The 27959-nt window shown below is 43.6% G+C and overlaps 1 protein-coding gene and 1 long non-coding RNA gene across 2 annotated transcripts in view; one reads left to right on the top strand and one right to left on the bottom strand.

Annotated features, from left to right (window-relative positions):
* LOC115473047 (NUAK family SNF1-like kinase 1) overlaps positions 1–10923 on the bottom strand; it is a 52258-nt gene extending 41335 nt beyond the window's left edge. The window contains exon 1 of the mRNA XM_030207660.1: positions 10093–10923. Within this exon, the coding sequence (XP_030063520.1) occupies positions 10093–10395 (303 nt within the window). The 5' untranslated portion in view covers positions 10396–10923. The remainder of the gene's footprint in view (positions 1–10092) is intronic.
* On the top strand, positions 68–27930 carry LOC115473048. The gene is made up of 4 exons (XR_003942594.1): positions 68–121; positions 14210–14341; positions 27259–27494; positions 27803–27930. It is a non-coding gene; the product is annotated as an uncharacterized LOC115473048 (long non-coding RNA).
* The last annotated feature ends 29 nt before the right edge of the window (positions 27931–27959 follow it).

Consider the following 27959-nt stretch of genomic DNA (forward strand, 5'->3'; position numbering starts at 1 on the left):
GAAGAAATACAGTGACTGGGCACCGATTCTGTACTGATGACTTCTCGTCTGAATAAATGCAGGTATGGTTTCAACGGGCAAAGGTACAGCGTGAAGGATCGAAAGAGGAAAGGGAAGAGAGGTGAGATCTTTAGAGGAAGTGACGAGTTTCTGGTTTCTATCCAAGAAACATCTATTTTATTTTTTGGCACTAGGGATATTTTACTGGATAAAACCTAACATCAGAAGCCCCAGTTAAAATACAGAGAAGCTCTGTTGTTCCTGATGGTAACAATAGTGAGGGTGTAATTCTCACGGCTAGGACATATCAATTTACGTATTATAATGAGAGATACTTGCCATTCTCTAATGGGACTGGAGTGGCCTATTTCTTGAAAACTGCCTTCTCTGCTCCATTTAATTTTCTTTTTTCCGGATGTAACTTTTAGGATGCTGATCAGTAAGTTCAAGTGGGAGTGTTTTTTGTGTTGTGTCATTAGATAAGTTTCAATACAATGACAGGCAGGAGAAGATAAGGCTTTCTTATTCTGAAAAGGTTTAACAATGGTTTTTATCACAACCTCATTAACGAAAAGCACGTTTTAAACGTAAGATGTCACCTGAGCCAACCTTCCTTGGCATAAATATTGAAGGTTTGGCGTGAGGTAGCGGAGAGATCCTCAGCTCTCGGCAGGGCACGAAGGCGTCCGTGGAATGCACGCGTATGCCGAGAGAAGTCAGCCGCTTCCGCAGGCTCAACTTTTCTGGCTGCCAGGGGAGGAAGAGCATATGGTATTTAATCTGCAGCTCCGGCTGGAAAGATGTCAAGTTTGTGACTGTCCCAGTTCAGTCGTAGGACTTTAATAAATGTCCTGCTGGTCAGCTCCTCCTCCGTGCAGATGTTTCTTTTTTGTTGGGGGGGGGGGGGGGGGGGGAGAAACAGAAGTGAGGCAGAGGCTAAAGGTGTATTAGCTAAAACTCAGCTAAGGATGATATGTGTCGGTGTGTGTACTGTGCAAGTTATTGCACTCCTTCAAATGCCCCAAAAGCAGAATTCTTAGTGTTCCAAACTATAATTGCATTCATACAAAGAATAAACACAGATGTGCACTGTAGGAATTGTACATCTTGAGCTGCTGCTGCTACAGCTCCAATTCAGAAGTAAAGGTTTAGAGATTAAATACATTATAGATACAAGAAAGTAGCTACCAGTGATCCATCCTTTTGTCCTGCTTCCCCTTTCAGGTGTACCAAAGAAGAGGGGTGGGGGGAGCTTACATCAAAAAATAAAAACACTTGTGTAAAACATTGAATGAAATTCTACAGAGACAAAAAAAAGTAAAGACCTGTGATGCCTCGCAGGAATCCAGACCCTGGAGATTAACTTCTAAGCACCCCCCCCCCCCCCCCCACACGCTCCAGACAGGCCACTTCATGGTGAGTCACGGGCCATCTGGCACAGCTGAACAGAAGAGCACGCCACCCTGCGCATTCCTCCCTCCGCATTGCTAAATTCTGTGATTAATTCCAAACAGCAACTTGCATGTGGTGATGGTGCAACCTAGAAAGAACACGTGCCAACCTGTTAGCAAATTTAACAGTGGCGTGTCAGCATGTCACAGTAATCCGGCACTTTCCAAAAGGAAGGGACAGCTGGCGTATGCATTTTCCTGCTTGCTGTGGGAGGGCATTAAGCAGGTCTTTGGGTGGAGAAGGCATTTACCTTCTACAAGTGTAAACTAGCTTAGGTGATGATTTATGCAAAGGGATGATTCACTCACACCTTGGGATGTATGCAGCATGTAAATAGGCCACAGGTCTAGCTTTTGCTGCCTTCCTGCATCCTTCACCTTCCCAGGATACCCAGTTTCCATAAGTACATAAGTAATGCCACCCTGGGAAAATACCAAGGGTCCATGGAGCCCAGCATCCTGTCCACGACAGCAACCAATCCAGGCCAAGAGCTTCCCAAACGTACAAACATTCTATACATGTTATTCCTGGAATTGTGGATTTTCCCCAAGTCCATTTAGTAGTGGTTTATGGACTTCTCCTTTAGGAAACCGTCCAACCCCTTTTTAAACTCTGCCAAGCTAACCGCTTTCACCACATTCTCCGGCAACGAATTCCAGAGTTTAATTATGCGTTGGGTGAAGAAAAAGTTTCTCCGATTTGTTTTAAATTTACTACACCTCTGAGTGAGGCTCAGATGCCCTGTATTAAAATTCCTTTTATTTCCTCTTGATCTGGATTTATTATTCATTGTCACCTCTCTCTATTTCTTTCCCCCTCATATATATCTTCGCTGATCTGTTTCTATGAGTCCTGGAATGCAAGACCTTTGAAGCCAAAATGGTTAAATATGTTGACACCCACCAGACAGGACTTAACAAAGATCTGGATTTTCTAGCCCATTATAAACCATGAAATTTCACTGCTTTGTCACCCTCTGATCACCATGCATATCTATCTCCCTGTCCCCCATCCTCTCAGCCCTCTCTGTTTCTCACCTAGCCCACCCCTCCCTCATCCTTTCAGACCATCACTGAAATACTTTGATGTTTCACTTATATATGCTGTTACTTATGAACATTTGCTTATTTCTGATCTGACGAAGAAGGGCTACCTTCGAAAGCTAATCCTTAATCTGCACTCCCCTAACAGCAAAGGTCTAAAATACAAACTAATACACGCGTCAAACTTTACCTACTTGAGCACACAGTTATGAAACGCATTGCCGCGCAACTTAAAAACGATTTACGAACTAACGAACTTCCGCAAACTATTGAAGACCCATCTCTTTAACAAAGCATACCACAAAGATCAACCAATGTGAATATACACAACTCCTCCACATATATTCAGAACTGTCTTACAATATCTGCTTGTAATACTTCTATCATGTCTTATCATTATCATGTTTGCCCAAGTTCCTCTGTAACACTAAGAGGCTCATTTTCAAAGCACTTAGCCTCCCAAAGTTCCATAGAAACCTATGGAACTTAGCCTCCCAAAGTGCTTTGAAAATATGCCTCTTAATGTCTATTTTCCAATATATTTCCACTATTCATGATGTATTGTAAGCCACATTGAGCCTGCAAAGAGGTGGGAAATGTAGGATACAAATGCAATAAATAAATAAAATAAATAAATATGAAGTTAGTCCAATAAAAAAGGTATCATCTTATTTTCTTTTCTATGTTTTATTTTATTCTATTTCTATTGACTGCTTTTAGAAGTGGACTAACACGGCTACCACATCTCTCTATCTTTCTAAAGCAAACCTCTGTCTCACCATTCTGCTTTGAAGAATGCATTAGTTCAGAAGTGCTACTGATAAGCCTTTGTTTGCCAGCTGGCATTCCTGTGACATAAGTACAAATGAAGAGATCAGGAGCAACATTTTGCAGAGGGTTTCCCATGGCGGGGAGTGTGTGGGGGGGGGGGGGAGATATTCCCCTATACCCCCCCCCCCCCGCTATATCCCCAAACTTAAAGAAGGGAGAGTGGTGAGGTGCTTATGCACTCAGCTGCTGGCAGGTAGAACTGAAATACCTTCATTGGAGAAAAGTGGTCGGAGGCAGTGTGGTAACATTTTAGGAGCAAGCAATGTTTTCCATGCTCTGTCTCCACAACCACAGCGCAAGGTTGCTGGGCCTCTTCTGGACTGGGCTCCCCTGCACCGCAGGGGCTGCTTGGGACAAATTTACACTACTGTGCCATTCTACTACTACTATTTATCATTTCTATAGCGCTACAAGGACAGGGCAAGTGAGCAGTGGTTAGGAGTCAAAAGCAGTGGTAAAGAGGTGGGCTTTAAGTTTGGACTTGAAAACGGTCAAAGAAGGGGTTAGACGTACAGGCTCGGGAAGTCAACTCCAGGCATGAGGTGCAGCAAGATAAAAGGAACGGAGTCTGGAATTAGCAGTAGAGGAGAAGGGGACAGATAAGAGAGATTTATCTATAGAACGGAGTACCCGAGAGGGGGTGTAGGGAGAGACAAGAGTGGAGAGGTACTGGAGAGCGGCAGAGTGAATGCACTTATAGGTCAATAAGAGAAGTTTGAATTGAATGCAGAAATGGATGGGGAGTCAGTGAAGTGACTTGAGGAGAGGGCTAATGTGAGCATAGCAACTTTGGTGGAAAATGAGTCGCGCAGCAGTCTACGCCAATACGTCTGGCGTTTCTGTGTTAAAAGAATCTTCTGGTTGGGGGAAAGGGGGAGAAGGAGAGTGTTGCTGTACAAATGAGACCAGGCCTGCCTGATCACAGAACGAAGCATCCAACCTCTTTTCAGCATTCAGTTCTGATGACGTCACCTTGCTGTGAGCCACTTTGTTTTGCTTAGACAGAATTTCAGAGATGTTTAAGATACTTTTTTTTTCTGTGTTGAAGAAAACTAAACCACAATCATGTGTAGGCTAGTTAGAAAATCTTAAATCTTCATGAGACTGGATTCTCAGTCCACAGAAAATGTTGTACAGATGTTTTGTAGCTAGTCGCTGCGTCTGCTCGTACAGCAGGCCATATTTTAGACTTGGTCCTTTCCCGGTGGACCAACTCTTTTTCACTCTACAACTTCCTTCTCACCTTCTTCCCCTGAATGGACCATCCTTTAATCTCATTTTTGTTATCCCTACCTTCCCTTGTACCCCTCCCCGTTCCACCTTCACTATGTTCCTCCGTTCGACTCCTGTTACCTATCTGCTATAACACTATTATTTAAGAACTTTCTATCTGACTTTGCTTCCATTTCACTTTCTCCCTGGCTGCTACTTGACACATTACAGGCAGTGATCTCCCAGAATGTTCCCTCCTGGTTGACAGCTTCCCACCCTCATACGAAACCCTGGTTTAAGGGTGATTTTCGTCTTACAAAGAGGCAGCTTCATAAGAACATAAGTTTCTAATATCCCTTTCCTGTGCAAATTGCTCAAAAGATTTGTCTTTAATCAGCTTTCTCAACATGTGGAAGCCTCAAATATGCTTCACTTTTTCCAAGCTGACTTTCATACAGGTCACTCTACTGAAAGAGTGATTGCTTCCGTCCTTAATGACTGTTATTCTTCTGTTGACTGTAGTAATGCACCACTCTTACAGAGTAACATAGTAAGTGACAGCAGTTAAAGACCTCAATGGTCCATCCAGTCTGCCCAACAGTCACGTTTATTCTCAATTCAAGTTTAAATCAACAATGAACGTGATATTATATACTTGATCATGGTCTTTCTTTGTTGTTTCTGGGACATAGACCGTAGAAGTCTGCCCAGCTCTGTGCTTGTGTTCCAACTACTAGAGTTGCCGTCAAAGCCCACTCCAGCCTATTCAAATCCATCTAGTCATTTGTGGGACACAGACCATAAACGTCTGCCCAGCACTGTCCTCACATTCCAAATTACTGGAGTTTCCATCGAAGCCCTCTCCAGCCCATCCTACAAAGGTATTAAGTACAAATCCTTCTACTCATCCAATTTTTCCTTTTTAGGCAGCCAGCTTCGGAATGATCTACCAAGATCTATCCGTACCTTTAACGGCCTTTTGCCCTTCAGAAAAGCACTGAAGACCCATCTCTTCACGATAGCTTACCCTAACGATTCAACCTAACCAAAGCTTGCCCACATGATTCTTATTGACAATTGTTATACATTGACCATGTTTCCCATTATCCTTTTTCCTACCACATATCCATTCCTCTCCATCTTCCTACGCCTACCTCCCAACGCTCATTTCCTTCTGCACCTAATCCCTCCTATGCTCAATTTACTTATCCATTAACCCCATTAATTTTGCGTTTACTACAAACTGTATATTCTTCTTACAACTTTGTAATTCTTTATATTGTTACTATGTAAGCCGCATTGAGCCTACCATGTGTGGGAAAGCGCAGGGTACAAATGTAATAAATAAATAAATATGTGGGACTTAGACTGTACAAGCCATCCCAGCATTAGTCTTTACAGCCAGAATTGCCATCTAAGCACCACTTGACATGCAAACACATATGCAACCCTTCTGTTTTTTATATACCATTCATTTTCTAATTAGAGATCCTCTTAGTATCATTGTGCCTATTAGCAGCATTTGATTCGGTTAGCCACTCTCTTCTCTCGAGAATTGCAATGTTGGTGTTCTCTGCTGGTCCTCTTCTTTCCTCTCTAATAGGTGTCTCCAGGTTACACTTTCAGCATCCACATTGGGTTATGTTCCTCTTTACTGTGGTGTACCTCAGGGCTCTGTTCTTTACTTTTTAATATCTTTCTCGGTCCCCTTGCTACCCTTATTCAGGAAACCTTGGTTAGATGTTACATTTATGCCAATGATATTCTTCTGGTCTTTCCACAGGATCCTTATAACCTGGATCTGACTTAGGTTTAGCTAGAGCAGCGTTCACAAATCTTTTTCAGGCTGTGACTCAATGGTTATGGCTGCAGCCATGTCTGCGACCCTGCCGAGGTGCATTGTAATGACATGCCTGGCTGGGTCACAATCCACAATTTGGAAAGCCCTTGCTTAGGGTGCCTCATACCCTTGTAGCAGCACTGGGGATCATTCAGTCCCAAGAGTATCACACTATTCTCCCGACTGTGACCTGGGGGCACCAATTCTCTTTCAACCCTTAGTAGATTTCAAGCTGCTAAGCAAGGAAACAGATTCCGCTGGACAGTGTAGCAGAACAATCACCTTCACCAAAGACACGTGGAGGGGCATAATCGAACGGGGCGCCCAAGTTTTCATGAGGACGTCCTCGCAGGATGGCCCCGTAAAGGGGAGGGGTAACCTGTATTATCATAAACAAGATGGGCGTCCATCTTTCGTTTCGATAATACAGTCGGGGACGCCCAAATCATGAAATTTAGGTCGACCTTAGAGATGATTGTTCTTAGGTTGTTTTTGAGATGGTCATCCCCAGTTTTCAGCGATAATGGAAACCGAGGACGCCCATCTCAAAAACAACCAAATCCAAGCCATTTGGTCGTGGGAGGAGCCAGCATTCGTAGTGCACTGGTCCCCCTGACATGCAAGGACACCAACCGGGCACCCTAGGGGGTACTGCAGTGGACTTCAGAAAAAGGTCCCAGGTGCATAGCTCCCTTACCTTCGGTGCTGAGCCCCCCAAAACCACCCCCCCCAAAACCCCCTCCCCACAACTGTACACCACTACCATAGCCCTTAGGGATGAAGGGGGGCACCTACATGTGGGTACAGTGGGTTTGTGGTGGGTTTTGGAGGGCTCACATTTACCACCACAAGTGTAACAGGTAGGGGGGGGGGGTGGGCCTGGGTCCGCCTGCCTGAAGTACACTGCACCCACTACAACTGCTCCAGGTACCTGCATACTGCTGTGATGGACCTGAGTATGGCATTTGAGGCTGGCAAAAAAGTATTTTTAAAGATTTTTTTAGGGTGGGAGGGGGTTAGTGACCACTGGGGGACTAAGGGGAGGTGATCCCCGATTCCCTTCGGTGGTCATCTAGTCAGTTCGGGCACCTTTTTGTTGCTTGGTCGTGAAAAAACGTGGACCAAGTAAAGTCGCCCAAGTGTTCATCAGGGACGCCCTTCTTTTTTCCATTATCGGCCAAGGATGCCCATCTCCTAAGCACGCCCCAGTCCCGCCTTCGCTACACTGCCGACGCCCCCGTGAACTTTGGTCATCCCCGCGACGGAAAGTAGTTGAGGGCGCCCAAAGTCGGCTTTCAATTATGCCGATTTGGGCGACCTTGCGAGAAGGACGCCCATCTCCCGATTTGTGTCGGAAGATGGGCGCCCTTCTCTTTCGAAAATTCACCTGCAAGTGTGTTGCTGCTTTAGGAGGATAGGCAGGCAACTATGGAGCTGATACTCAGCTGGGAGCAGGCAGCACTTTTGCTGTCCACCACTGGTGTTAAACCTGGATCTTCATTGCCATGCCATTTCCGATGACTGGCATTGAATATCTGGGTTTTTTAAACCATTAAAAAGTTAACCAGTTAGGCTGATATTCAGCATTAATTGGTTAAGTGCTTAGCAGTTAAAGACAGCTCTGCTATTTATTCAGCTTATTTTAAGCACTGAACATAGCTGGTTAAGAGCTGAATACCATGCCTAACCAGTTAGCCGCTAACCGCAGATATTTAGCAGGAGATAACCAGTTATCTCCCACTGAATATACGTGGTTAGAAGCCAGTATGCAATTTAACTGGTCAACAGCCGTGACTGGCCTGAAATAGCTGTGAATATCGGGAGGTTATATGTGTTTATGAAATACTAGTATGAGGAGCAGAAATTGTACCAACCTTGCACATGTGGTCACTAAATCCCAGATTCTATATATGGCGCAGAAAATTGTGCGCACAAATTTGATTGAGTAACAAACCAATTAGCACTGATAACTTGGTGCTAATTATCAATTATTGGCACTAATTGGCAATAACAAGAATGTACACGTGCATCTTGCTAGGCGCTATTCTAAAATTATGTGCGTGCGTAACTTCTTGTGCATGGATCCAAAAGGGGGTGGGGCCATGGAAGGGGTGGGGCCATGGAAGGGGGTGGGCGGGTCACGGGTGTTCCAACAGTTTGCTCTCAGTATTACAGAATATAGCGGATCTGCGCCTAATTTAGGTACGAAGACTTATACCAGGTTTCAGCTGGTCTAAATCCTCGCACCTAAAAGTTAATCATGGATCCCGGAGCTATGCGTTATTCTATACACAGCGTCCAACTCAGAGTGCCATTTGTAGAATAATGCCTAGTGCTCCATTTTTGGTGCCGATTTAGAGCCATGAATAGAATTTGGTCCTAAGAATAAACTTAATGTTCCAAATAGAATGATTGCATAGGCTTCTTGCACCATTTTGGAAATAATCTTCATTGTGAAGGGCTAAGGACATTTCTTGATTGTGTGACTGCCCTGTTGGTGATGCAGTAATTGATCGTGATGGAGTGTAACCCTTTCAGTGGCAGGTGCAGGTCTTTAGCTGCCATCATATGTTACTTACATCTGAGCAGGTGTAAATATCTTTGGCTATATTATTTGTGAATGCGCCTAGGTTAGCATATTTTATAATCTATTTCCTTAACTGTGAACTCCGCCCCTTGTACATACGTCTATTGGTAAATAAGCACCATCATGTCATAGTGTATACTCATGCGTGATAATGGTTTATACAGTTATCCTCATAAAACTGTTCACTTTGATTGCAAAACCTATGTGTATTGGATAGAAGGTTGCAGCCTAGCTCCTTCACTCCTCCCCTGCTTGTATTTAGATGCCTATGAATGACTGTGTGAATCTCTTGGAATGAGTTACTCTTTTGCAGCTAGGAGAAAGCAGGACTTGCACACTTTCAAAACTACAGGTAATGCCAACAGGCAAACCAAACAGTAGCCCAAGTTTGGAAAGGCTTACCCTAATGGACCCGTCTTAAATCCATAATTTCTGGAATACAACTAATTTATGAACCTAATGGACTCTATTACCCTTCCCCTCTTTTCCCTCGTCCCTTGTAATTACTATCCTTTCTATTCACCTTACTATAGTTCATTTGTTTGTTTACCGGATTGGCGATTGCCTTTACAGACTGATGTTAGCCACATTGAGCCTGCCAACGGGTGGGAAAATGTGGGGTATAAATGTTATAAATAAATAAATAAGTGCAGTCCTGCTACAGACTTAGAACTGTGACACCTATGAGCGCCTACATACAGTATATGATTGGAACTTAGGGGAAAAGTGCCTCCATGTGACTATATTACATGCTTAATTGCAATAGCAGGTACAGATATGCAAAGACTTACAGCACATGAATGTAACTTGCCTGAGCTTAAATCCAAATAAATAAACACATTCAACAACTGCATTTTTGCAAATCTCGTCTTCACGGCCTATCTTTTAAGAATCACGATGCCACTCTCGGTTTCGTACTGATAGATAGATGAACCTGGGCTTGGACTGCACAAGGTGAGCTGAGAGCTCTCTGATAAAGATGCAAACTTCTGTTCCTACTGGAACAAAGCTGCCAAGGGAGGTACTTTCCTTCAACATTGCATGATCCTGAATTTTCAGGAAGACACTCCTGCTAAGGAGTGATAGAAAACAATGCTAGTGACCCTACAACTCTCCTCTGTACTCACCATTCTGCCAGTTCCCTTTTCCATTGCTCTGTTCACCTTGCCATAGGTTCCTTTTCCCAGGGTCTCCAGCACTTCATACCGGTGTTTTACACTGTGCTTGTGCTGGTGCTTCCTCACTTTCCCAGAATCTGCCAACTTGCTGTATCTCTCCATGGACTCCTCTCTTGAGAGTGAGGCTCCATTTTTCTTCACTCTCCAGTGCTGTTCACTGCCACTCCTGGTCAACTGACCTCGTACCACCTTTCCTTCCATCATGACCCTCTCATTGTCACCGCTCCGGCTCACTAGGGTAACACCTGTCATGGGTGCAACCTGCTGTGACCCAGAAGGTTCTGCTTTTTTTCAGGCACTATGGGAAACTGGCATTAGGCAACCCTCTTCAGTCACTTGTCCCTGGTGTGAAATCAGTGTCCTGATGTTAAGATGGCAAAATGCAACTTGCAAGGACAACAAAGACATTCTAAGGTTCAGGTGCACTGCATTAATTTATTTCTATTCTATTTGCTGGAAGAACTCTGAAAAAATAACTTCAGGTCCCAGATGAAACCTCTGGGCCCTTCCCTACTCTGCAGCTCAAATACACAAGCAGCTCTCCAGTCTCCGGGTAATTGAGTTTATCCGCCTAGAACGTTGACTACTGCCTGGTACCCCGCCTGCTTTCACTGCAACCTTTTCAGTGCACACCAGCAGCCTTCTTCTGTCTTCACTTTATCATCCTGTGCCTGCATTTAAGGAGGCCGGAAGCTGGAACAGTGCTGCTTAAGAAATCATTTCCTTTGTCTTTCCCATATAGCTGAATTGCAGAGATACCAGCTTCCACTTGTTAGAGCAGTTCCCTGACTCAGACTGTCTGCAAGCAGAGCCCTGGCCTTACATACTCTGGGGAGGAGGGAGGAGGAGGAAGGTGGAGTCCTGGCTATTCTGGTCACAGCTTGCAGTTTGCATCTTTCTTCCAAATCCTACCTGCCTGCCTCACTTACTCATTATACTTACCCGAAGTCTTGCAGGCTTCACCTTGACTAACCTGTGTTCTGTGTTTCCTCTCATTCCCTGTTCAGCTTTGCTTGAGAAATAAAACTGAACAGCCGGTAGACCATCTCTCATCATCTTTGCTGGTAATCAATAGAAATAGAATAAAATAAAACATGGAAAAGAAAATAAGATGATACCTTTTTTATTGGACTAACTCAATACATTTTTTGATTAGCTTTCGAAGGTAGCCCTTCATCATCAGATCATCTTTGCTAAAACTCTGCTGTCCCTTCTCTCCACTCCTTCCAATATTGGAAGAGAAAAAGTGCTTTTTCAGCAGGAACTAATGCAGACTAGAAATTGCCAAAATGCTCTTTTTGGCTTTGGCAAACCGGAGTTCAAGCAATCTTCAGGTTCTCACACTGTGGTTCTGTGATCTTACAAAGGAAAATGACTTTTATTCTATTTTGTTAAAGCTAAGATGATTTCGTTGTTGTAGACTTATCTCTAAGTTGTACAGTCTAAAAAAACAAAGAGAAAAAGAAAGGGAAAATAGAAAAGAAAACAAAGAATAGTAAAGGAGTACATAAAAGTACTTTAAAAAATTTTCAACTAAAAAATTATAAATTAAAAACAACAAAGTAGTAATACATTCTCAAATACTTAAAATTCCAACTAATAATAATGAGGACAGTAAACTGATGCTACAATTTCAGATACCAGCCACCATCTTCCCGACAAACTATGGGGCCCTAGCATCGTGCGTGGATTTGCTGTGCGCCAAGGACCCCTTTTACCACAGCAGTACACCTTAGTAAAAGGATCCCTTAAGGTAGTAGAGTTAACCCATTTCAGTCAGTAGGGATGCAGAGTTTTTGTTTCATTTAATTTATATATGTAAAGATTTTGCATTCATAAATTCATGTTACACTTGGATTGTGAGCCAACAGGGACAGAAAAATACCTGCAAAAATAGTATATATAAACCTCTATCTGGTATATCAAGTGTAGGATAAACATAAACATAAACACGTAGGTTCAGTATTATCCCCCAAATTCTATATATGTGACCTTAATATCCGTGTGGAAATCAAAGTGTATTCTTTAACAATTCACATAACCAGGGCTTTTTTTGAGTGAGTACTTGGGGGTACTGAGTACCGGCACCTTTTCCATTGTCTGCTAAAATTGACCCATGGAACCCAAGTTTTAATGAAAGAACTGAGCCTCTACACACCAATTCTGTCTTGTCATAGATTCTAAGACTGGTTGCAGGTGGCCTGGCTATTATGGGGTGTGTCCCTCAGTGATTACCCCACTCCTGAAGGGTGGCCTAGCATTTGAGTAGCGGCACCTTTTTTGCTAGAAAAACAACACTGCACATAACCTAATTGGTTAGCTAGCTAATCAACATTGTCAAGCAATTATCATCACTAATTGGCATTAATTACGATTTACGCGCGCAACTCGCTAAGTGTATTCTGTGGCATGGTGCACCTAAATTTCAAGTCGCACAGTTGAAAAAAGCACGTGGTTATGGGTATGAAAAATATGAGAATACTCTCCCTTAAAGGACATGAATTAACATGCTGGTAGTGTGTGTAGGGCTGTGAGCTTTGATTCACCAGGGAAATGACTTCAGTAACAGCATATTCAGAGACTCTGGAAAAGATGGAATCCAGCGTAATTGCACGTCCCTGAAACAAAGAGGAAGCACAGAGTTATCCAACCTGATCCTAGAATACCCCCAGCCAGGTGGGGCTTCAGCATATCCACAAGAATTAGACATGAGATAAATTTACACACGTTGTTTGGAAAATCTGTCTCATGCCTTTTCATTGCAGATATTCTTAAAACCAGGCTCACAAAGAGCAGCAAGCAAATATTAGAATGAAGAATTTTCCAGTAACCTGACATGAGTTAGATCTGAGAACTGGTTTTGCACGGACATTGCAAGGAGTCAAATCTGTTCTGACTCTCTCAGGGCAATTTCTCCAACAGAGTTAGGGGCCCTTCTACTAAGCCACGTAGGCGCATGTGTGTACCCTACGTGCTTCAATTCGGAGCGAATGCCCGGCTACTGCGTGGCCCATGCAGCAATTTCATTTTTTACGCACATCCGCTACACATGCCAGAAAATATCTTTTATTTTCTGTTTCACGGCAAAAATCGGGCGGTAACTTTGACTTGACGTACGTAGGTGAATACCGCATGGCAGGGGCGTAGCTACGTGGGTCCACTTGAGCCTGGGCTCCCGTAGATTTGGCCATGGACCCCCCCTGCCGACGACCCTCTTGACCCCTCCCTCCCGCCATCAACCCGCCGTCGCCTACCTTTGCTGGCGGGGGACCCCCCAACCCCCGCCAGCTGAGGTCCTCTTCTTCCTTCATTCTGTTTCTGAGTCTGATGTCCTGCACATACAATGTGCAGGACATCAGACTCAGAAACAGAATGAAGGAAGAAGAGGACCTCGGCTGGCGGGGATTGGGGTCCCCCACCAGCAAAGGTAGGCGATGGAGATGGAGGGTTGGCGGTGGGAGGGGGGTCAGGAGGGTTGTCGGCAGAGGGGGTCAACGTTGGTGGTGGTGGCGGCAGGGGGGGTGGCGGCAATGGCGGGGGGGGAGCTAAAATGTGCCCCCTCACCTCAGGCTCTGGACCCCCCTCCCGCCAAAGTCTGGCTACGCCCCTGCCGCATGGTTAACATGAGAGACCTTACCGCTAAGTCAATGGCTGGCGGTAAGGTCTCAGACCCAAAATGGACGCACGCCAATTTTTACTTAGACCCACGTCCATTTTTGGCGAAAATTTTTAAAAGACCTTTTTTACAGGTGCGCTGAAAAATGGATCTGCGCGCGTCCATAACATATGCCTACACTACCGCAGCCCATTTTTCAGCGCACCTTAGTTTTGTGCGTACTGTGACAGGACTGAACCTCACTCCTAAGTCACGGTATTTAGAGTGTGATCTCAGCCTGTCAAATGTACTGCTAACGCTGACCATAAAATTTGCATTGTACCAAAGAGAGCTTCTTTCTGGAGTTCGTAAGAGGTCTTTTGTGTAGGCAACTTATCCAGGTGTGTTTGTTCAAGGTTTGTTATAAACCATTTCACCTTTTAACACCATTTCTTCTCTATTTTCCATCAGCTTGTTGGTTTGCTTTTTTGCCTGCCCTCTGTGAAGTTACTAGAGAGGGTGACAACTGGATACAAGGCAATGGCTGGAGAATAATGTTCAATTGAGAATCCGTCTCTTTTTCATCTTCCTCCTGGAATAAAAGTGAGCATTGTTACCACCCTGGGCAGCTGGTAGAGTGGGTGTGTGAAAGCCACAGAGCAGCTTTCCGATCCTTACATACAGTACATTCCTCTAATGGATCTTACTGTGAGAAACCTTTCTTACAGGTCTGAGCTCTCAAGGGTTTGACCTGTATTTTAGCTTTCAGATTTGCTGCCGTAATCAAAAATAGCCAGTCTGGTAGCTGAAATATGTATAGACATATTCAGAAAGGTTGAACTCTAGATAAGACTTCTGATTTTAAGTTTTAACTGATGAACACTGATAAAACACCCCAATTCAAAAAAAAAATGATTAAAATCATCAGTGCTGTCTTTTTAAAACTCCATTTACTTCATAGGATTCGATCTTCATTTACAGAGGAACATTTTGCTGCTAAACTCGCTTTCCATCTGAAGAAATATGACACAGCTACATCAGCATTAATTTGAATACATTGGTTGCCAGGATTAAGTTTAAACTGGCCTGTCTGGTATATAAAATGTTTGATGGTACAAGCTCAGAATATCTAGTTAGCTTGTTTTCTTTCCCTGGCATTACAGATCATCCAGAGCTTAAGGATTTTGACTTATTTATTTAACTTCAGTGTCTGGATTTACTATTAAAAAAAAAATTAGAGAACTCGGTTTCTTATCAAGCTGTTCAGGTCTGGTGTTCACTACTTTATAGTCTCCATTTTTTGTTATTTGGTTTAAATCGTGATCCACTTTGAACCTTTGTTGGGAGTTTGCGAAATAAAAATGACATATTGCATGACATTACATTACATATATGTGCATATTTGCCCGGCTGTGCCAAAAAAAAGGTTTTTGCCCATGGGTACCACACACACATGGCAAAATTACCGTGCCCCACCGCAGTATGCCATTTTTTTGCTGCGGTGAGCACGCGTTAATACTTCCCACAGCTTTAGACCCTTTAGTGGGTTGAATCCTAAGTGAGAAGAATATGGACCATCGATCATTTATTTATTTATTTCTGCATTTGCACTCCACATTTTTCGATTAGGTTGATGGTTCAATGTTTAATACAGTTTTATATAGTTAGACATGTACCATTGATTCAATTTCTGTTAGTGATTGGGTTTCGTGGTGTGTTCTATTGTTGATTAGTTAGTCTGTGCGGGAGCTTCAAAGAAAGGTTGTCTGAAGAAGTGGGCTGTCAGGTGTTTTCGAAAAGTTATGTAGTTGGTCGTGCATTTTAGGACTTTCGGAATTGTGTTCCAAATTTTGGGACAGAAGTATGTGAAGCTAGTTGAGTATGCAGATTTGTATTTTAGGCCTTGGACTCGGGGGAAATGTAGAGGGAGGTAGGTTCTTGAGCCTTCGATCATGTTGCACATAGGTAGATCTATTAGGTTTGTCATGTATTCCGGTGCAAGGCCAAAATAATCCTGTGAGCCAGTGTACAAATCTTGAAGGTGGCTTTAAAATATCTGAACAAATTAGATGTTTATACAGCTGTGTAAGAGAACATAAGGAATTGTTCTTAAGTAGCTATAAATACATAGTAACATAGTAGATGATGGCAGACAAAGACATGTACAGTCCATCCAGTCTGCCTGACAAGATGAACTCATTACATATGTTATGATGTGATACATCATATGTATACCTGATCTTGATTTGTCTTTGCCATTTTCAGGGCACAGACCGTAGAAGTCTGTCCGGCACTGTCCTTGTTCTAAATTTCTGAAGTTGTCAAAGCCCCTGAAAAGCTCCACTCCAACCCATCCAAATCTATTCATCCAATGTAATGTTATGGGGCCTTCGATCCATGTACATCTTCCCACACATTTAAAGCTTCAGGGTTCAGATTTTGAGAGTGGGGAGAAAGGCCAGGGATCAAAGAAACAGTGAGGGATGTGAGCGGTTTTACTCTTGTGGGTGAGGGTCAGCTGGTGATACCATGAGGAGACCTCAGTTCATTCATAGTCACACAGGAATCCTATTCACATAGTAACAAATGAACAATGATACAACAGCCAGGAAGGAAACCAAGAGTGATATTTTCAAACAAATGAGCAAAAGAAATATAGAGTCTGAAACTGAAAGAACTATTTTAGACCAGAAAATGAAGATAAACCTTAGACATCATGAGAAACAGGCATGAAATGGAAATATGAAAACACAAAGCTGATAATAGCAAGGAAGGAACAGAAAAATCTAGAATTATTAGGAGTGATGGAAACGGCCATAAGCAGACTGCAGGTTCTAGGGAGATGCTTTGAGACTGAATTTGGGGCAGCTCTACATCAGTGTGCCCCATATGTTTAACTGCCTGTTCTATAAGGAAACGTGGCGGCCTGCTTTTCAAGTTAGAATATTAGCATAACTGGGTATATATGCGCTTACTCACTTAGGCGTGGAGTTGGCGTAAATATTCGCACCAAGATTCAGAAGATATGTGTTTAACTTATACCATTCTATATTAAGTGTATAAGTGTACACCCCTCCTACACTCTGCCCTGATGCCACCCACGAGAATGCCCACCTGCAAACTACTCATTATCGAAACTATAGGGTGTGGTCAGAATGACATTCACACATATATGTTGGGATTCTAGTGATCCTACGGGTGTATGTGGTGTCCCTGTTAGAGAATGACCCCAATGTTAGCTTGATCCAATGTAAGGAGCTGGCAATCTTTCACAAGACATGAGCATTGCTGCAGATGTTCCCAGGATATGGAAGAGAAACATGGAACATGACAGCAGGTGAAGATCACAGGCCCCATCTCAGCTATCCATTTTTCCTTTGAGTGGAGTCCATAGTATATACAGCAGCTTAACCTTCATTCCCCCATGAACAGCACTGTGTCAAGAGCAGACTGAGCCATATGGGGGCACCAGTGGGCGAGTCACATAGGCTGCAACCATAGCTTGGTACAGTCTTGTCCAGGATTAAGGTATCAAGATGCCAGGAAGAAGTTTTTTGGGACAAGCAGTGAGCACACAATTCATGGCTTGTGTTTTAGCACTGGGGCGCCATCTAGTGATCACTCATAATAAACTCACTCAATTATTGGAAGTGGTAGAATTACAGGAATGAAATATTTTATACCAAGGAAGTAAAAACATGAATATTGCATTAGTTATCATCAGTATAAAGCAAATTAGTTCATTAGTTCATAAGTAAAAGGCTCAGAATCCAGACATAGTGGATCTTTTACGAAAGCTTAGCTTGAGTTACCTGCAAATGGGCCCCTGCTGCAGATAACTGGAGCTAAGCTTTCATAAAAGACCCCTTACATAAGTATTGCCATACTGGGAAAGACCAAAGGTCCATCGAGCCCAGCATCCTGTTTCCAACAGTGGCCAATCCAGGTCACAAATACCCGGCAAGATCCCAAAAAAGTACAAAACATTTTATACTGCTTATCCCAGAAATAGTGGATTTTCCCCAAGTCCATTTAATAACGGTCTATGGACTTTTCCTTTAGGAAGCCGTCCAAACCTTTTTTAAACTCCACTAAGCCTACCGCCTTTACCACATTCTCTGGCAACGAATTCCAGAGTTTAATTACACGTTGAGTGAAGAAAACTTTTCTCCGATTCGTTTTAAATTTACTACTGTGATCATGGGTGGCAAATATTTATTGATTAAGATTTATTTACTGCCTTTTTAAAGGAATTCAAAGCGGTGTACTACTACTACTTATCACTTCTATAGCGCTACAAGGCATACACAGCGCTGTACACCATACACAAAAGACAGTCCCTGCTCAGGTGTACAACAAGAACAGGTCAAACATAAGCAACAGACAATTACAGCAGTAGAAATATGCTGATAACAACAATACAAAGTATGGCATAGTATACTACATTAAAATGTCATCACAATACACATTAAAACATTTTAATATACAGCATGGGGTGTATGCAAAGATGGAACATATAGATAGATAAGATAGAGTAACAGGAGTAAGAAAATAAGGGACTAAAGAGTTGCAAATGAGGTCAGAAAGGTGCTTGAACATGATCTTGGCTAGGGTAGGAGAGGAGTAAACATGTCCTGCTATACTATGCAAACGGTGTCATTTACTTCTTCCATTAAAGGCCTGGTTGAAGAGCCAAGCTTTAACCTGCTTCCTGAATTAGAGATAGTCTTGTGTTAACTGAAGCCTTTCAGGGAGTGCATTCCAGAGTGTGGGGGCTACTCTGGAGAAGGCTCACTTGTGGGTATCTCATTGTGTGATGTCCTTTGGAGAGGTTGTGGTTAGGGAAACTCCTTGGTGACCTTGAAGGTATGTAGAGGGAGATATTGTTCTTCATGTTCTTAGGGCCATTTCCTTTAAGGACCTTGTATTTGGCTCTGGATTGTATTGTTAGCCAATGAGGTTTATGCAAAAATGGTGTGATGTGGTCCCGTCACTTACAACCTTCTATCAGTCTTGCTGCAGCATTTTGAATCAATTAGAGCTGGTGCAGACCCTTTATAGTCAGACCAGTGTAGAGTGCTTTACAATAATCCAGTCTTGATGTTATCATGGCATGCACAACTGAGACGAGGCTTGCCTTCTCAATGGAAGGAGACAGGCAATGTAATTGCCGCAAGTGATAGAAGCTGATCTCGAAGGTTGCTTGGATTTGGAGTAAATGTTGACTCGAGCTATATTCCAAGGTTCCTGACTTGTGATTTGAGGGGGAGCCTCATATTTCCCAAAATAAATGTCAGGTATGTCCCCACTTGTTAGGGAGCCATAGAAGCTTGGGTTTACTTATGTTCAGGCAAAGTTTGTTGTTTTTAGCCCATTCTTGAACTGATGTTAGACAGGTAGTCAGTTTATTCAGTTTATTAGTGTCTGAATGCTAATATTTTTTAAAAATGTTATGGTGGTTATTTTAGAAGCTTTATTTATGAATTGGATGTGCACAAACTAGCATTTAGACTTGTATATTGCATACACAATGTTACAACTGGGCACCTCTGTGACCTGAGGATGTGACAAGCAAGTCTATTCTGTAACAGCAAGTGGACACCCTAAAATATGGTCTCAAAGAACTTAACCTCCAAAGTGTCCATGATCCCAGAAAAAGCCTTTTAATTTCTTACAAAAACAACAGCAACAATGACAAATTCAGTTCACTTCTAAGCTCAAAAGGGAGATTAATTCCAAAGTGATGGAGTTATTATTGACACACCCTCTGCCCTTAGACATATTTAGAAAAGCAGGAATTGGGTCAGTAGGGCGTGGGATGGGGTGGGTGAGACTCAGGTGCTGAACAGCATTTCAGAACTAGTCTACCAGGTATGCTAATGCAATTAATTCTCTTAAATAATGAAATAAATTTCAGTAAAAGCAAAAATTGAGTGTTTCAAGTGAGATTTTCTCATCTTAAAGACAGCCATAAAAAATTGTTATACTGGATCGGACCAAAGGTCCACCATGCCCATGACTCTGCCCCCAATAGTGGCCAACCCAAGCCAGAAGAACCCAGTAGGATCAAAAAAAGCAGATAGATTTTATGTTGGTTACCCCAAGAGATAAGCAATAGCCCTCCCCAGGTCTGCCCTGCCAAGTCCATGGACTTTTCCACCAGGACTTCAGCCGACACCTTTCAGATCTAACTACACCAACCATCTCCTCCACATCCTCCATTACAGAACCCCTGATCTTCCTTATATGTTGAGTGAAAAAAATCCTCTCCAACCCATTCTAAACATATCGCTCAAGTCCTTCACTGTTTGAAAGAGTAGTCAATTTGCATCCATCTGATCCACTCCACTCACAATCATGCAAACCTCTATCAGATCACCCCTCAGCTGTCTCCTCTCTAAACTGAAGAGCCCCAACCTCCCTAGCCTCTCACCACAGGGGAATTAAATATTTCATCCCGTCTATCAACTGGTCACCCTTCTCTGCATCTTTTCCAGTTAGAAAGTAATTAAATTTCCCTCAATATATTTAATGAATATATTTATTTATTTATTTTATTCATTATTATTTCATATTCCTTTTTATTTATTTATCTTTTTCTAGCCACCCCCAAAGCACAAGTATCTCATTCCCATCCCTTTCCCAATTTCCCAGATGTCCAGCATCTCCCCCTTTCTACCCTGCCCCTTTACCCTGCCCCCTAGGAGTCCAGCATCTCACTCCCCTCCCTTTCCCTCTCTAGCTCCCCATGTGTCCAGCATGTACTCTTCCCTACCCTACTCCCCAGGTGTCCTGTCCAGCATCTCTTTTGTTTCCTATCCCTCTCCTTTAAAGGTGCCCAACATCCCACTTTTCCCTTTCACCTGTTACCACTGCTAGCTTGCTCTCAAACCATTCTCCCCTGGAGCTACAGCTGGCAGCAAGGAGAAGCTAAGCACAATGGCCTGACTTTGGTACTGCATATGCTCGGGGAGGGGGGGGTCTATTGGGTCCCTCCCCCTTCAAATGAAACTTCTTGACAGAGGGAGTGGGTGTGGCATGCCTTGAGGATGTGTGTGGCTCTGTTGCTGCTCTGTTCTTGTCTTGCCAGCTGTGCCAGTGCCAGCCCCATGCTGCCCCCCCAGTCTGCCATCCTAGGCAGACAACTAGTTAGTGGATGGGCTAACCCTAGAAAGTGCATGCTCTGAATTCTGTGCTGTAATTTTGTGTTAGCAGTAATTGAGGGTGAGAAAAAATAATCAAAAGAGCAACCTGGGGGATTCCTAGAAGCAGTGCGTTTTTCTTGCTAAAAAGGTGCCGGTACTGAAATGCCTGGCCACCCTTCAGGGGGTGAGTAATCACTGAGGGACCCACCCCACAATAGCCAGAACCCCTGCAACCAGTTACAGAATCTATGGCAAGGCAGAATTGATGTGTAGAGCCTGAGCTCTTTCATTAAAACTTGTGGACCATGGGTCAATTTTAGTAGACAGTGGAAAAGGTGCCGGTACTCAGTACCCCCAAGCACCCCCCTCAAAAAAAGCCCTGCCAAGAAGCCACTGCAAATTAGTTCCCAAAAGTATAATTTTTATGATATGACTTTTAAATGTGAACACATTGCCCTTTGACCAGAATTTTTAGCAAGCAGCTTGAGAATCTGAAGTCAGCAGTTGCCAGGTCTGCCAAGCCTCTGAAATAGATTGCAAATAGGAAAGCTCCAGAAACAAATTCCAAAATTTAGCTCCCATCCTGTGAGAGCTGCTGGGTAGGGGGAGGAGGAACAAGGTAAATGCTGAGTCAAGCCCATTCCTTAACGATTCAATAAGGGAATCGGTAAGGGAAGGGCTCAAATGATTGTTTAGTGCATCTGGTCCTAGGTCTTGCATGGTTCCTGAGCTGTGGGGTTACCTAATTGTACTTGAAAACCGTGGCAAGCTGTGGTTTTAGGCCCAGAGGCTTCTGTCACAATGACAGAAAATGATGCTGGACTCTAAGGAGATGTCTCGGTTTACTCTGAACTTGCACAGTATAAAAAGAAAGTACAGTTTGGAGCTAAATATTTAGATTTGCATAATACACATATTGTTTTAAGCATTTCAAATATTTAATACCTTCTCTGAACCGACAAAATGGCTAACATTTTGAATAAGTAAATTGTGAATAGCAAGTGCTGGAAAATGCTGGCATTGCTGTAATCCTCTGCACTGACATTTCTAGCTTCCTGATTTATTTGTGTCCTGCATTCCTCTGGCACAATTACTGTTGTTTAAGAATCTTAAAAATCTGCGCTGACAACTACAGCATTCACTGGAAAATAAATCACTCTTTTCACTTACGTAACTTGCATGCAGGGATATGGACTGGGGTTGGGGAGGGGGAATATTTGCATAAATTAAAGTTTACCCTGCTGAGTTGATAGATTTAGGTGTGTATTTTCAATAGGCTTCTAAATTTAGGAGTTAAGGCAAAAGCATTAAAATAGGTGCTTAGCACTGATTTCCAGGGGTGGGGTGCCTAATTTTATTTATTTAGGTTTTGCTCACACCTTTTCACTAGTAACTCAAGGTGAGTTACGTTCAGGTACACTGGGCATTTTGCTGTCTGGCTCACAATCTAAGTTTGTACCTGAGGCAATGAAGGGTTAAGTAACTTGGCCAAGATCACAAGGAGCAGCAGTGGGATTTGAATCAACCACCTCTGGATTGCAAGACCAGTGCTCTAACCACTAGCCACTTCTCCACTCCAATTTAGGGGCCTAAAATTAGGAACATTGATAGCAATCCACAACATTGTTGCCAGGGTTGCGGTCTTCCCGCAACACTGGGCGGGTTTTCTGCGAGCAGCTGCGGAACATTTTCGGCGGCTGCGGGGTGCGGGTTTGGGCTTTTTTCCTGTGGCTACTGTGCGCTTTTTTACGGGGCTTCTATTGGTTCAATTTGGTCCAATAGAAGCTTTCCCGGGGCTTCTATTGGTCCGATGTGGTCCAATAGAAGCTTTTCAGGGGCGTGGTTGACATCAGGGGCGGGGCTAACGACGTCAGGGGTGATGTCAGGAGGCGGGGCTGGTGACATGAGGGGCGGGGCTGGTGACGTGAGGGGCGGGGTTGGTGACGTGGGAGGCGGGGTTGGTGACGTGGGAGGCAGGGTTGGTGACGTGGGAGGCGGGGTTTGACTTTGGGCATTTTTTTGGGCGGGTTTAGGGCTGATTTTGGGCTGGGAAAATTTTTCCCATCTGGCAACCTTGATCCACAAATTTGGGAAAATTAGCAGCCTCAAAGGTAGCTAAGCTCAGCTGAAAATGTTCTAACTTTAGGTGCATAAAACCGAGGTACTTAAGTCAGAGGTAAATGTCTTTAAATACCAGACCCTATCTTTTGAATTCAGCCTTGTTTGTTATTTGTCAGCAGCATCATGTTTATTACTGTATCTCATAATTTTCCTGTATCCAATGCACTTATCTTATTGATTTGCACACAGAGAGGTTGACTGATTTGCTGAGGATCACATGAAATCTACCCGACCAAGATGCTGGTCCCATGATCCCACAATACCCCCTCCAAATCTGAGTAGGTTCATGAAGGGCCAATATTTATGCAAAACCGGACAGTCATGCATTTTGTGTACTAAACATTAAGGTCTTAAAAAAGCAGAAATCAATCATGCGGTGTGTTGATAGGGCATGGCATGTGAGAACAGCAGCTGCATGACATGTGTGTTTCTACTGCAACACCAGTTTCAAACTAGCACTCTCCACAAACATTTGAACAAATGTTACTGGTGTACTTGCATTGGAAAATAGCAAAACAGTTTAATGGTTTGTGTTATATGCTTTCCCAGACCTTGGACAGCTGGCATCCTCTTGCAAGGCAGACTTTAAAAAGGAAACTCTGGTCTTCCTCAGTTTAACGCAGTGGTTTTGAACCAGTGGGGCCCATTTTCAAAACACTTAGACTTACAAAGTTCCGTAGGTTGCTATGCAACGTGGAGGGGCATAATCGAATGGGAACGCCCATCTATAAGGGCGCCCATCTCTAAGGACGGCCCCGACCATATTATCGAAACAAGATGGGCGGCCATCTTTTGTTTCGATAATACGGTCGGGGATGGCCAAATCTCAACATTTGGGTCAACCTTAGAGATGGCCGCCCTTAGAAATGGCCGACCTCGGTTTTTGCATATAATGGAAACTAAGGGTGCCCATCTCAAAACTGGCTAAAGCCAAGCCAAGCCATTTGGTCATGGGAGGAGCCAGCATTTGTAGTGCACTGGTCCCCCTCACATGCCAGGACACCAACCGGGCACCCTAGGGGACACTGCAGTGGACTTCACAAATTGCTCCCAAGTCCATAGCTCCCTTACCTTGTGTGCTAAGCCCCCCAACCCCCCCCAAAAACCCACTCCCCACAACTGTACAACACTACCATAACCCTTAAAGGGTAACGGGGGGCACCTAGATATGGGTACAGTGGGTTTCGGAGGGCTCACATTTACCACCACATGTGTAGCAGGTAGGGGGGGATGGGCCTGGGTCTGCCTGCCTAAAGTGCACTGCAGTACCCACTAAAAACTGTTCCAGGGACCTGCATACTGCTGTGATGGAGCTGGGTATGACATTTGAGACTGGCATAGAGGCTGGCAAAAAAATGTTTTTTAATTTGTTTTTTTGGGTGGGAGGGGGTTGGTGACCACTGGGGGAGTAAGGGGAGGTAATCCCTGATTCCCTCCGGTGGTCATCTGGTCAGTTCGGGCACCTATTCAAGGCTTGATCGTGAACAAAAAGGGACCAAGTAAAGTTGGCCAAATGCTCGTCAGGGACTCCCTTCTTTTTTCCATTATCGGCCGAGGGCGCCCATCTGTTAACCACGCCCCCGTCCCGCCTTCGGTACACTGCTGACATGCCCCCTTGAACTTTGGCTGTCCCTGTGATAGAAAGCAGTTGAGGATGGCCAAAATCGGCTTTCAATTATGCCGATTTAGGCGTCCTTAGGAGAAAGGCGCCCATCTCCCGATTTGTGTCGGAAGATGGGCACCCTTCTCCTTCGAAAATAAGCTGGTTTGTAAGTCTAAGGAGCCGTTTTACTAAGCTGCGGTAAAAGAGGCCCTGTGCGAGTGGCAGCGGCTGATTTTGCCACATGCTAGGGCCCCTTTTACCACAGCAGGTGAAAATGGCCAAAAATGATATGGCCCGTGTGGTAAGTTCGCACTTGCCATGTGGCCATTTTGGGGAGATCTATTACCACCTACCATTGAGGTGGCGGAAAGGGCTCCCGTGCTAACCTCGCGGTAACCAGGCAGAACGTAATGCTGCCCGATTACCACCAGGTAACCTGCTGAAGAAATATTTTTTCAATATTTCCGCTAGTGCCGGAAATGGTGCATGCTGGGGGTGGAACTACTGCTGGCACCCGTGTCGGGCCGGCGGTCATTCCGAGTTGCCACACGGTAAGTCCATTGCCGCAGGGCAACCCTTTAGTAAATGTGCCCCTAAGTTCTTTGAAAATACGCCTCAGTGTGTCCCCAAGAGGTGTGAGGCATTTCACAAAATAGTTGTTCATCAACAGCCCTCTATTTCTGCAAAGCTGGGGAGACCAGAGATCCTGACCAGTCAGGTTCTTGTACTCTCCATAATTGGTCCCTTTCTCTGCTTCCCTGCTTCACCCAATGATAATTGCTGCCACCAGGCGTTAACTGAAAATTATGGAGGGTCTGTTTGCTATATAGTTTCTGAGTAGCATACTTGCAGGGTTTTGCGTTGCTTCACACTATCTGGCAATAGAGGGATTTTGTGTTGCTGTTACTGAGGTGACACCAGAATTTGAACATTTATTTCTCTTGTATGACAAGTGAGAAGTCTAAGACTGATGTGTTACGTACAGTTTTTTGATATGGGACTGAATGGTAGGCAAATTCCCTCTAAAGTTACTGTCAATAATTAAATGTTTAGGATCGTTTTTGTTCAGCTTTGAATTTTAGTGTTCAGTGGGTCACAGGCATGAATATTGCCTGTCTGAAGTGTAACAACAGAAGAAAGGTTGAGATCCACTAGCTTAAAGGAAATGATAGCCAGCAAACTGTGTAAAGGTGCAGCAATGGAGGTTGTGAAACCAGAACCCAATTCTGATTTTTGGAGAGTCGTTGACATTTGTGCATTCTGGGAGCCCTCATGGCTTAATGGGGTGGGTCTCACTAGCAACACTATCACCCAGGGACAGATTGGAACCCCAGTCAATAAGTACACCAATTCCAAAGAACCCAATCAGGATTGTTTTCATTTCTATATGATGTAATTTTCTTGGTGGCAGTTCAATCGCCTTTTCCCTGAATCCAGGATCTTATACAGAACTCTTATTGCTGCCTGCTTCAAGTCTTTTTCTGTCCTTAAGGGGGTCTTTTACTAAAGCTTAGCTTGAGTTATTTGCAACAGGACCCATAGGAATAAAATGGGCCCTGCTGCAGATAACTCGAGCTAAGCTTTAGTAAAAGGCCCCCAACATGAGATACAACCTCCAGACTCCAAGTGGGGCCTCACCAATGACCTATACAGGGACATTAACAACTCTTTTCTTCATCTGGTTATGCCTTTCTGTGGAACTGAACATTCTTCTGGCTTTGGCCACTGCCTTCTCACACTGTTTTGCCACCTTGAGCTAGTCAGATACTATCACACCAAGGTCCCACTCCCAATCCATGCACATCAGGGGGAGGGTGTCAAGGACCCTAAAATTCAGTGGGAGAGGGGGGAAGATGCTAGGCTGAAGGTTTGGTTAGAGTGACTAATATCCTTTCACAAGCCCTATCAGACAAATGGAGGAGTAACATGGTCCCTGTGTGGATGGGTTTCAGAAGATTAAACCCATGTTTACCCACATAAGTGAAAACCTTTTCAAAATTTCCCTTCTTGGTGCAGTTGAAAGTGGGTGGGAGGGAATGTATGCTTAGTGAGTTCATGTTGAAATTATGATCCTACATTATGGTGTGTAATAATGCAGGTGCAAAGTTCTGGATGTTTCTGGTGTGCACCAGAACATACTCAAAGGAAGCATTAACCATAGACTTGCAAGCTGCACCAAGAGACTGAAAATTCCCCCCGAAGTGGTAAGAATTTGATGAGAAACATTTTAAAAAATGTTTATATATTTATCCATGTGACCTGTTATGCAAATTAAATGTAGATAAAAGCTGCACTGGTCAATGAAAATTATACCATGACATGAGTGAACTATACAGCACTTTATGAACAACAAAAAGAGATACAGTAATTATAACAGAAGCATGGTCTATGCCAGGTATACCAAGAAGTGTTAGTAGTGGACATACAGGAAGACTGTTCTCCAATGTATGCATTTCTAAATTAGAATATTCAGCAATGTAAAAAATTAGACATAGAATAGACAGTTGAGTAGATGCATCCCAGAACCTTATTCTCTTGTAGGGTTCTGCTTTCCCAGTAATTGAGCCCATTTGCATCAACTGAATCTCGGTAGCAGTCTCAGCATCTTCTTCCTCTTTTACTGAAATGGGACAGGTTCTGTTTGTTTGCAGTGCCCTGTTGACTCTGGAGTGGCCTCGGATTCTATTCTCCTCTGTCTGGAAGAAGAGTGTATCCCAGGTTCTTCCTCCTGTAGTATCTCCTCTGGATTAACAGTGCCACACAAGCCAGCAGGGCTACAGCACAGAGCATGCCAACCAGGGAATGATGGCCAGGAGACTGAGAATACTCCTGATGTGCTTGTCGATGGACTTCTCTTCCTGAGGGAGAAGAAAACATAAACCAAACTGTGAGCTATTTCCACGTTATGCTTTTCTGTTGATGTATCCACGAGATTGAGTGATGACAGCAAACAAAAATTCCATACATTTCGGTACATTGTTTTGACACTTGTTTTTACCTTTTTCCCCCACATCCTATAGTAAATGAGATAGTCTACTTGTTACAATGGGATTTTAGGGGCTAAAAAGGTAGACTTAGAGGTCTTATCCCTTTATTCATCAGCATTGCTTGAAATTAAGGTCAGCTAAGGAAAAAGACATATGATAAAGCAAGTCAGAAAGCAATCTTTTTTTTTTCTTTTTCTATTTTTATTAGGAAAGTGAGCTGGGTTTTTTCAGTAAGTGGCATCCTTGGAGTAAATCATTGATGGACCTGCTCTTCACAGTCCTTGACATGGATTACTAGGCTGGGGTTGTATGCAAGTTTTCTCCATCCCCACCAGATTGGCTTGAGGGTAAGAGGACAAGGCTTT

The sequence above is a fragment of the Microcaecilia unicolor genome, chromosome 6 (genome assembly GCF_901765095.1).
Source record: "Microcaecilia unicolor chromosome 6, aMicUni1.1, whole genome shotgun sequence".
NCBI classification, from domain to species: Eukaryota; Metazoa; Chordata; class Amphibia; order Gymnophiona; family Siphonopidae; genus Microcaecilia; species Microcaecilia unicolor.